Genomic DNA, 11,650 nt, shown 5'->3' with positions numbered 1-11,650 from the left:
TGTGTGTGTGTGTGTGTGTGTGTGTGTGTGTTTGTGTGTGTGTGTGTGTGTGTGTGTGTGTGTGTGTGTGTGTGTGTGTGTGTGTGTGTGTGTGTGTGGTGTGTGTGTGTGTGTGTGTGTGTGTGTGTGTGTGTGTGTGTGTGTGTGTGTGTGTGTGTGTGTGTGTGTGTGTGTGTTTGTTGTGTGTGTGTGTGTGTGTGTGTGTGTGTGTGTGTGTGTGTGTGTGTGTGTGTGTGTGTGTGTGTGGTGTGTGTGTGTGTGTGTGTGTGTGTGTGTGTGTGTGTGTGTGGTGTGTGTGTGTGTGTGTGTGTGTGTGTGTGTGTGTGTGTGTGTGTGTGTGTGTGTGTGTGAACAATTGGTTGTGGGGTCAGATTTTTTAGGGTGATTATGTGTGTGTCAGTGTTATCCCAGTGACTCATTGTACAAGACAGAGAGTATTAACTATCACCACACCCACAACCACCACACCCACAACCACCACACCCACCACTGACCACACCTACTCCTGCCACCACACCCACCACTGACCACATCCCACTCTTACAGCTTCGTGAAGGAGCTGGTCCGGGACCCCCATGACGGTGTGACGCTGCTCCTCGACGTCCTGAAGATGGTCCAGCTCGCCCAGACCGACTTAAATGGTGAGTCTTCCTCCTCCAGTGTACCCTGTGTCTACCTCCTCAATGATCCACGCTGTCTAAACTTTTATAGGGGCTTCTAATATGTACCCCTTTGTTTAACCCCTTAATGGTGATTCTCCTTAAATTTACCCCTTATTGGTCATTCTCCTTAAATTTACCCCTTATTGGTCATTCTCCTTAGTTTTACCCCTTATTGGTCATTCTCCCTTAAATTTACCCCTTTGTTTACTCCGTAATGGTGATTCTCCTTAAATTTACCCCTTTGTTAACCCCTTAATGGTGATTCCAAGAGATAGTGAGAGATAACTTACCTGACCTCTTCTGTTGTGAGTCACCATAAGTTTCATCCCTTGACAGTCACCATCTTGTTCACTATCATCCATAACCATCATTACCGTCACCACCATACTCTCATCACCACCAACACTTAATACCACCAACAGTCATCACCATCAACACTCCCCACCATCACCTCTTCACTCATCACCACCAACACTCACTACCACCAACAGTCATCACCACCATCTGCATCCTCCCTCAGGTACAGCCAACTCCCGGGAGCAGCAGTTGGCCCTCCGTCGTGCACTCATAGACGAACACGAGTGCTTGTCTTGCTTGAGGTACTGCCTGCGATCCACAGACGCCGCGCTCAAGCTGGCCCACTACCACCACGGCCTCTACACCCTGGCCGTGGCCACCATGAGTAACCTGGCCAGGAGCCGTACACTCGCTCTACAGGTGTGCTCTCTCTCTCTCTCTCTCTCTCTCTCTCTCTCTCTCTCTCTCTCTCTCTCTCTCTTTTATTTCTCTCCTCTTTCTTTCTTTCTTTCTTTTTTTTCCTCTCTCTCTCTCTCCACTGAAGCCTGTGTAGCTGTTGTTCTTCCCTGTACACAACCTCTGAAGAACTCATCACCAACACACTGGCATGAAACTTATAAATTGTTAAGGCACCGAAGGCTTTATGGAAGGCTACATAATTACTGTAAAATTTTGTAACTACTGTAGGCTTTTAATGTGAATACTGCCCACCTGTCTAAATTTATCCCTGTAATTCCTGTCTTAGGCTATTTCTGTAATCTCTGTCGCGATTTATGTGCTATAATCTGTCTTGGTTAATCCCTATAAATCTCTCCTAGTTAATCCCTATAAATGTCTGTTAATCCCTATACAATATATCTTGGTTAATCTCTTAAATGTCTGTTAATCTCCATGTAACACCCGTCTTAATTGGTTCCTGTAACACCCACCACAGATAACCTCAGTGCCTCATGTGTTACAGCTGTTGACTCGGGCGTGTATGACCTCGTCAGGAGGTCACCGACAAGTGGTGGAGGCCCTTGCTATCCTCCGCCTCCGCTTTGCTGAACCTGTCAAGTGCAAGTTCCTCATCTCAATGATGCTGTCACACCCCCACCCCAGGTACTGTCACACCCCCACCCCAGGTACTATCAGGTACTGTCCACCCCAGGTACTGTCACCACCCCCTGTCACACCCCCACCCCTGGTACTGTCACACCCCTGTCACACCCCCCACCCCAGGTACTGTACCCCACACCCCCACCCCCAGGTACCCCTGTACTGTCCACACCCCAGTGCTAGGTGCTGTCACACCCCCACCCCAGGTACTGTCACACCCACACCCCAGCTGTATGTAACACCCCCCACACCCCAGGTCCACCCCCACTGTACTGTCACACCCCACCCCCAGGTACTGTCACACCCCACCCCAGCACACCCCAGTGCAGGTACTGTCACCCAGGTACTGTCACCACCCCCCACCCCACAGGTGTAACACCCCACCCAGGTGCTGCAACACCCCCACCCCAGGTACTGCATCACCCCCACCCCAGGTGCTGTCACCCCCCACCCCCAGGTGCTGTACACACCCCCCCAGGTGCTGCCCCCCACCCCAGGTACTGTGCTCCCCCAGGTACTGTAATGATCATATGATATTTTCATGTTCCGACGCTTGACAGTGGCCCTTAACACAGCCCCGCTTTATACCCTAAACAGTGTTGAATGTATGAGAGGCGTCACAGTCCCTAATGCCTCCTCCATATCCCTGAACGCAGGCTACCATTTCCATGCTTGTTGTGGTAGATATTTTTCACAGCAGGTTTCAGATTACTAAAGAGAAAACGTTATTTTTTATTTTAGATAAGGATATTTGGGTTATTTGTGCTGCCATCTCTTATATTTTGGGTTAATTGAATTAGTCAGTTGTCTCTTTACCTCTATGTTTAGTAAGAATAACTTAAACTATACATTTATCCCCTCTGTGTACCACCGAGCTCATCCATTAAGTGCTGCCCACAGTACAGAACAATACCCAGTACGTCACTAATCCCCCTCTGGTGGTGACAGCTTCCAGGTGTGGGGTATGAGGTTTCTGAACGCATTGGTGGCGTCGTCGGGCAGCCTGCGACAGAGGATCTACCTGCAGGAGGAACTGGCTGAGGCTGGCTTCGACCCCTCCGTTCTTAGGAAGGTGAGGTGCAGAGGGTCTTGCTATGAGTGAGGGTACAGAACAGTTTATCCCACGTGGTGATTGTGGTGTCCCTTGAAGTAGAAATTCAGACAGAAGTTTATCGAGAAACAACAGTACAAGAACAAGGTTGAATATAAAGGACAGTAATACAGTAACTTTGTATTATATGGAAGGTTTTGTCTGATACCAAGACTCAAATACAGAAAAATTGATGCAAAAATATCAGAAGAGAAAGTTCAGCTATAAAGGAATGTAAGCCTACAGTAACGTGTAGCTGATATTTCCATGTTTGTTTCTTCAATTTGCATATTAATTCACGTAAGCAATTTGACTGACTCCTTCCTTCTTTGATAACATATTTCCCTTTAGAGGCATTTTCTTCTGATTTGATATATACTACTTGCATGACACACACACACACACACACACACACACACACACACACACACACACACACACACACACACACACACACACACACACACACTCTCTCAACTCTCTCTCTCAATCTCAATCTCAATCTCCAATCTCTCTCATATCGTCTAAACCTCCTTCAGATCATCGAAAGGAGCGGGTCAGACCACCTCCAGCAGCTAGCCATGGCTGAGCTGGGTCGGTGGAATGCTGCCTACGTGGACGTCGGGGGTCTGGAGAATGAACTGTTTGACCTGCGAACCGCCAACGCCAAACTGCAGGAGGAACTGAGGAAGCTCCGGGAGGCTAACATGGTGAGTCTTACGCCCGAGAAGGATGAGCAGGAAAGATGATCAGAAGATAAAGTAATAAAGTAGATAGTACAGCAGATAATGTAGTGGAAGAGAAGGGTTGATGATTGTTGTAATAAGAGAGATAAGTAGAATTTTATGAGCGGCAGTAGACTTGTAATATATAATAACAATTATTTATAACCTATTTTGTTGTATACAGTAGTTTTAACTTAATCTGGGTAGCCCGCTGGTCGAGTGGATACACTGTTCACTTCCTGTTTCAGAGGTCACTGATTCGATTCCTGGGCACTCTCAGTTTACCCAGCTGTAAATTGGTACCTGAGTTTACAACAAGGAGTTAGCATAGCCGGTAATGCACTCGACCGACTTTGCTTCCCCAGGCTGTAAACTTAGGTACCCATTTACAGCTGGGTGAACTGGGATCGTCAGGAATTGAACCAACGACCCCCAGAACAGAAGTGAACACTGTAGTCACTCGACCACCACACTTCTATATTGTAGTAAAGTGTAGCTAAATTTTCATGACCATTATAAGAAGATGAATTTCATGACTATTTGAGTAAGGTCTAGTTAGTGCTTCATGGTCACTATAGCAAGGTGATTATAGTTAGTGTTGTTTTGCCCCTCCCTCAACTATCCCTCCTTTATCCAGAAACTCCTTGAGGAAAATGTCCTCCTGAAGACTGTGGGTGGCGAGGTGGAGGAACGTTTTTCGGCCCTCCAGCGGCGACTAGAGCAGAACGGCATCCCTGTGCCTCCATCCCCAGTCCCCTCCGTCAGCGATTCTGATCTCTCTTCCCTCAACACCTTCAGGAATTCCACCATGCGTCGCAATTCCATCTCACCTTCCAGGAATGGAGACTCGAGAAGCGCCATCACCGAGACTGACTCTGTTATATTCACTCAGGCAGGTGGGAGGTCCATCACGCCAGTATGGAACGGCAGTCCAAAGCTGCAGTCTGAATCCTCCAGCAGCAAGTCGTCCATTTCTTCCAGTGAGACTGTCGCTCCAATGCGTCCCATCTCTTCCTCGAACTCTGGCGTCCTCCCACCCACTAGAAGAAGCAGGCACCAGTCTGGTTCATCCACGCCCGAGCCCAGAGTGACTTCTCCTCTGAGGAGCTCCACTGCATCACCCATCAGGAATGGAGAGAAGAAAGATGACCACAGGAGGGAAGATGGTACACCCACCAGAACTTCGCCCACACAGGAGACCGAAAAGAAGCGAACGTCGGGAGACAGATTCAACGAGCACATGCCCACCACACACATAGATATGACTTACCAAAGTGAAAAGTCGCCGTCACCAGAGGCAGAACTACAAGATAGAAGCAGGTCGCCTCCTGGTGGAAAACAGACCACTCAGGAACCCAAAAAACCATCTAGATCAAGTAGTCGACAGCGCCAGCAGATTTCCAAAGAACTGCCACAGGTGAATGGTTCTTCCAGTAATGGATCTGAGAGGGAGATGCGGAAGTCCGTTAGCCTGACGCAGAGTGACAACAGGCCAAGCAGTAAATCTTCCTCAGCCTCACACACGCCCTCACCCAGGTCAGGATCTCCGTCTAACCCCAAGAGAAAAGCTCCGAAACCTCCCTCAGGCACGACTAGCCCATTATCATCCTCGACTTCTTCCTTGTCATCTTCTTCCTCCACCTCCTCCGGCTCAGGAGGGGAGCGGAAGGATCCTGAGTACATGAACGTGCCACGGCGGGAATCACCACAGAACAAAAGTCGCAGTGAGTCGCCAGCAAGTAAAACTCGGAGTAGCAGCGAGGAAGGCGACCTTGATTATGAGCGAGACGTGGTTGTGTATGAGGCCATCACTCTTGGTAATGACAGGATCTTCATTGATAAGAACAACACTCAAGGCTCCCATGACTCTGACAAGAGTCAAAGCTCAATGGAGACAAAGGGCAGCCAGGAGTCTGGAGACAGTCAGGAAAGCTACCCTGACGGCCCCAGTGTGCGACAGTCTGTGCGTCACTATGAGAACCTGGTGATGATGACCGACCACTTTGAGATGGTTCCTGAGTCATGGATAGACAGTGAGCGAACTGATGCACCGAAAAGAGAAGAGAAAGTATATGATAGGAGAGAGAGACGAGAGGACAAGGAAGATAGAGGTGACAGGAAAGAGGAAAATAGATCAGAGAGACAGGAAGATGTAAGTGAAAAGGAAGTAGAGGCTGTCATGTCGGGTCTTGAGAATGTGCTAAGGAGTGCCGAGTCCTCACTGAGCTTGACATCACAGGAAACAGTAAAGGAAAATCCTCTCTTGAAAGAAAAATTTGAGGACCGGGCAAGCCCAGAGAACGCCACAAATGAAGAACTTGAGATTGTACCAACACGAATTCCTCAACTGCCTGCCAGATCTCGCTCTCAAAATTCTCAGGTGGGAAATAATCAACGAGACCCTGTGCTATTCTTGGAGTTTGAATCTCCAGCTGAGACAAGTGATACTGAAACACTCCTTCGTAGTAGCCAGCCACTTCCTAGTCCCCGCACCATTGAGACAGAGTCTACCAAGTCATTTGGTTTCATCCGTCCAGAAAGGGCGGTGCGACGCCACGAAACCTTCGTTGATCGTAGTAGTAACGAACGAGAGTCTCGAGATGAGCGTCGCCGAGGCATCAAGCGCAGTGAGAGTTTTCAAACTGGCAACAAAAACGACTACAACAGTCATCGCTCATACTCCCCAAGACGACGAGGTTCAATGGACCTTCTGGTGCCTCTAGAGGAGAAGGAAGTCCACATTAGCGGTCGAATGTTCACCAAGTACACCCCACACGAGGTTGAACGACGCAACCGTGTCAATGAGCTCATCACTGCCGAGATGAACCGTCGCAAGAACCGCAGCATGGAAGACCGTCTTGACCAATGGTTTGAGTCTCAGGGCGGTGATGGTGAATGGACGCTCAAGTGGAAATATCCAGAAATTAATCCCGACAAGGAGGAGAAGCTCAGCCGTCAGAAGAGTAACCGGAGACACGAGAGCCAATCACCAACTCGCTATGATGACAACAGGAGGTCTTCTAGATCCAAGAACGTGGAGAATAGATCACCTTCTAAACACCAAGACAACAAAACTCAGTCTGCAAAGTACCCTGTCGACCTCCCTGGTCCACCGCCCAAGCCCTCGCGAGCTGGTAAACAATCCAAGTTCTCCAACTCTGAAATCAGCGCATTTAGTGGCTTCAAGAACCCTAATAGTTTCCGCGAGAGTGACTATGGGCCCAATTTTATGCTCAACAAACCGTCGACACGTTTACCAGACTTTGCGGACTTTGCCGATTATGGCGGGCGAGATTATCCCCCTCCCCGTGGGCGTAACTCAAGGGAAAAGGGCGTGGGTGGGCGGCGAAAGGCAGAAATAGACCCCGATATCCCCACGCCAGACTACTCGGCTACGCCTGCCAGCACCATGTCCACCGTAGCCAATGGGTCCCCCTCTAAACACATCCTGGACATGCCGTCAGGACTGTACTGAGTCATAACCTCAGAACTTTTTCTACACCACATGAACATGAGGAAGAATGGTGGACAAGTTGTACATAGAATACATTTATATAATCTTAATTTTCTCACATATGGTGTAAGAAAAAGCTGTGACAAATACTTTAATACAGTATATACAGTTGTATGACTAACAAGTTAGTGAATCTATCAGAAATAACACTCGGAGGTACCTTTGGACAATAACACAAGTAAATATATATAGATATATTTATTTGTTGACAATTAACATCCCATTTAGAGTTACAGTACATACAACATTTGTGTGGTCACATAAGCCACGTTTGCTGCAACAGCGCGTGGTGGCGAGTGAAGCTGAATACAAGTATTACTCGGTTAAACAATATGTGCAATACTCAAGGAATCTATGTATATATATGTATATATAGTGTTCTATATCTATTGTTATGTAAACTGAAGAAGTTTATATCATGATGTTACAACTTTGGCAGAAGTTTATATAGTGTTGTTGTGACGTAACGAGATGTATCATGGCTTTTGTTTATAGATTTCCCTAAATTGTTTACTAGGGATATCAGCTCCGTGACTTCCCTGGACCCATACTTTCTCCAGTGTTTGATCCGTGAACTATTTATGGGGTATACTATAGCCTCGACCATCAGTGGTTCCTACGATAAATGTTCCTCGTAAGTGGAGTTGTAAGAATACTCCCAACTGATTGACACAGGAGTAATGTTTAAAAAAAATATCATAAACTTTCACTGAGACTCTACTTTACCTTTACTAGACCACCTCTCTTAGTACCAATTAGAAACCAAAATTCGAGTAGAGAATAATTTTCCAAAGATTTGCTCCCTTAACTTAGTCTAGTGTTCAGTAGCTAAGGCAGAGTCTCTGGATATCGATACTCTTTTTTGGATAATTAATGGTCTAGCTTATATTAACCACCTTCCCTTATGAGGAAATATTCACCTTACGAACCTTTGGGAACCACGACCCACTTTTTGAATACTGGAGATGTCATCGAAGTGAATTTTAAAATTTTTGAAGGTCCAATAAATATTTTGCCCCCAGGAAAGTTTGAGTGAGTGGTGTAAACCGTCTTAGTAAAATCAGGAGACTCAGAGGTGAAAGTTGCAGGTGAGTCTTGAGTTTGAACACCTATTGGGATAAATAGGTAAGGGAAATATAATTGACTTGTTGCATCTGTGAGATTATATTTAAAGAATAACATTTATTGTGTATGTGTGTGTGTGATGTGCATGTTGTGTATGGCTGTATGTTGGTTAATGTGTGTGTTGATTGATGTGTATGTTGACTGATGTGTACTGTATGTTGACTGAAGTGTATTTTGACTGACCGATGTGTATGTCGCCGATTATACACTCCAACCTTTCCTTGTATAACAGTAATACAAAATAAAATGTATACAACATAAGAATTGTTTATTTACCTTTACGGAATGAAAAACAAATGTATAATATTTTGAGTTGATGATAAATTGTCTACTACTGGTGATGGTAGTAGTGGTGGTGGTGGTGATAGTAGTGCCGATAATTGTGGTTGTGGATAGTTGTAATACTGTAGTAATGATGGTAGTGAATAGTTGTAATAGTAGTGAATAGTTGTAATAGTAGTGAATAGTTGTAATAGTAATGGTGGTAATGGTTGTGAATAGTTGTTGTATAGTAATGATGATGGTAATGGAAGTAACGATAATTGTGGTGATGGTGGTTGGGGGTGACTATAATGGTAAAAGTAGTGGTGGTGCAAATTCTATTAGATTAAAATATAACATAAACATAAATTTAAATGACAAAATTTCACCTGTGTAATTGTAGAAAAATTTCCCTAAACACTTGTCAATATATATCTGGCACCATGTACTTGAGGGTCAGGGTCAGGAAGTGTAGAAGTCATGTGATTCTTAACATCTAATTTACTCAACAATTTTTTACCATAGAATTTTTACTCTTAATTTTTCATCATAGAATTTACTAAACAAAATTTCTCCCAAGAATGTTTTTATTATTATTATTGTGATTTAGTTTATAATGAAAAGCTATCTGACCCACAAGTAGATGACAGAAATATAAACTTAACTATACATTTCAATAGAGTTTTAAGGGAAGTAATTTTTTTTTTCAATAATATTTCTTTCTTGGGCTTCTACTGAGTGGTCTTATCTACTCATATCTACCTTGATTGTATTTAAAGATGGGTTCTATTTCGTATATTCCTATGCTATAATACTTTTGTCTTACCTGATACTAAGGTAGGTAATGTATAGTGTTGACTGTTGCCATATATCCAGTTTTGATTCATGTGTGTTTATGTGTTGTATAATCTTCATTGCATAGCTTCCTGTATAAAATAAATAATTAAATAACCAGTTTAAAGGGCAATTGTAACTCTTACCATAAGCACCAAGGTTGATACACTAATAATAACTGAAGATGATTCCGTATATACAGTGAACTAAATCAACAATGCTTCTAAACATTCATCAATACATTACGTTCGTGCGAGCAGATCACACACACAGCGAGGACATGGGGCGCCCTCTTGTGTGGGTATATACATAAGGTCATCTTCTGAGGTATCAAAAAATACTGCGAAGGCCATGTTGTTGTTGACACGGGTGTCTGGTAGTGTAAGGAACCCGAGTATAAGGGATCTGAGTATAAGGAACCCGACTGAGGTATTGTTGATAGGTTACAAACTCAGTAAATCTCTCTACTAATTAAATCTCGCCTCAGGTAATATCATCAATAGGTAGGAAAAAAAATAGTACCACAACTTGGGTCTTGGTGTGAGTGACTGATGTAAACACACCGAGTATACTTGTGGTTATGGATATTGATTGATTTTGTTTTTGTTTTTAGTACCTCGGTCTTGTACTTGTGTGTTCACCAGGTCGTCAACTCAACAGGTCATAGGCACTCCCAGACGTCCGTGACTATACAGATACACAATAAGGCAGGTATTCCCCAAAGGTCCAGATTCTCCAATTTTCGTATGTAATATTTCCCTTATGGTGTGAAGACTTGTTTAGCTGCCTCTCTTAAACTACCACACTTAGTTGGACAAAATGACGTCGAAATGACACTTAACATTCGATCATAACTATCTACTTGTCTCCGGTAACAGGGAAATTATTCTACCTACGAATCATTCAAGAATCCTAACCCAGGTGAAGTAAGTCTGCCGAGGGGGGGGGGGGGTACACCGTGACACACATGCGGGAGACAAGCTACAGTACTTCACCAAGAGTATATTAACGTGACTACAAGGACCAGGCATCTTAGTCTGATACACTGCCAAGCTATACTGTACATGAAGAGTTGTAAGATATGTCACCCTGTTGAAGAATTACTGTATACACATCCACTATACAACTCTGCCTATATGTCATCTTTAAAAATAAATTGAGCTTTGGTAACTTTTCCAAATTATTTATCGTCGCTGACACTTCACGAAAATATTAAACCATCGCCACGTTTCCTCTCCAGCTGCCTCAACATACTGTAACTAATCACAGCTCGATAGAATTACTGTATCAGGGAATAATTACTCACTTCCAGCAGTGTATGAGTCATCCTCAGGACCTGACTCACCACGCTCTAGCACTAGGTCCTCCTTGGCAGCAGCAACAAGGAATGACCTCGCTGTCTCTCGTGTAGATGGTCACAGCTCCTGTGTTTTTACTTTCCTGTAGAAGGTGTATTACTCCCTCCTGTGTAAGACACCAGGGGATACTACACCCAGGTTCACGCCCACACATACACCCATCCCGCCCCTAACTCATCCCTTCTCAATCCTGATTGTCACTAATACTCTGCCTTCAATATGGCCCCTTAGAGTCAGTATTCAAAATAAAACCTCTCTCTCTCTCTCTCTGTGTGTGTAGCTGTTACAACCAGCCTTAGCCAAAACCGACGAGGTTAAGGAGGAGCAGGTGGAGGAGGAGGATGGTGAGGGGGGTGAGTGAAGAAGGGAGGACATATCTCGCCCTCCCACCACCATCAGCCGCCACGTCCACCACCACCAGGGTCGTGCTGTTGGAGAGTCCCCCTCGGTGCTTGTACTTGATCTGGTTGGGGTGTTTGTTGCCTGACCTGCCCGGCGACTTCCAGCTGCCTGAAGGAGACGGGATCATGTTGGTGACGAACTTAGTGGTGCGGAGGCTGTCTCCCAGGTGGGTCTTGTCGTCCTTGTGAGTGTTGTTGAAGGAGGTGTTCCTGGAGGGTGTTGACGGCCACCTGGTGGTGTAGGTGTAGGGCGGTGCCTTACCTGAGGGAACAATAACAGTGGTA

The 11,650-nt window shown here is 45.2% G+C and overlaps 2 protein-coding genes across 6 annotated transcripts in view; one reads left to right on the top strand and one right to left on the bottom strand.

Moving 5' to 3' along the window:
* Nucleotides 1-8,772, top strand: part of LOC121863817 — a 104,253-nt gene extending 95,481 nt beyond the window's left edge. For all 4 annotated transcript variants that reach the window (XM_042362678.1, XM_042362677.1, XM_042362675.1 and 1 more), the window contains 6 exons: nt 547-641; nt 1,183-1,379; nt 1,921-2,060; nt 3,006-3,129; nt 3,687-3,857; nt 4,510-8,772. In XM_042362678.1, coding sequence (XP_042218612.1) covers nt 547-641; nt 1,183-1,379; nt 1,921-2,060; nt 3,006-3,129; nt 3,687-3,857; nt 4,510-7,347 — 3,565 coding nt within the window. In that variant the 3' untranslated portion in view covers nt 7,348-8,772. The remainder of the gene's footprint in view (nt 1-546; nt 642-1,182; nt 1,380-1,920; nt 2,061-3,005; nt 3,130-3,686; nt 3,858-4,509) is intronic.
* Nucleotides 7,570-11,650, bottom strand: part of LOC121863819 (cell adhesion molecule 2-like) — a 27,616-nt gene continuing 23,535 nt past the window's right edge. For both annotated transcript variants that reach the window (XM_042362679.1, XM_042362680.1), the window contains exon 9: nt 7,570-11,627. In XM_042362679.1, coding sequence (XP_042218613.1) covers nt 11,260-11,627 — 368 coding nt within the window. In that variant the 3' untranslated portion in view covers nt 7,570-11,259. The remainder of the gene's footprint in view (nt 11,628-11,650) is intronic.

Source organism: Homarus americanus, unplaced genomic scaffold (assembly GCF_018991925.1).
Source record: "Homarus americanus isolate GMGI-L3 unplaced genomic scaffold, GMGI_Hamer_2.0 scaffold48354, whole genome shotgun sequence".
Lineage (NCBI taxonomy): Eukaryota > Metazoa > Arthropoda > Malacostraca > Decapoda > Nephropidae > Homarus > Homarus americanus.
Note: the sequence above shows the minus strand (reverse complement) of the source record. Positions and strands in the feature narration are given on the sequence as shown.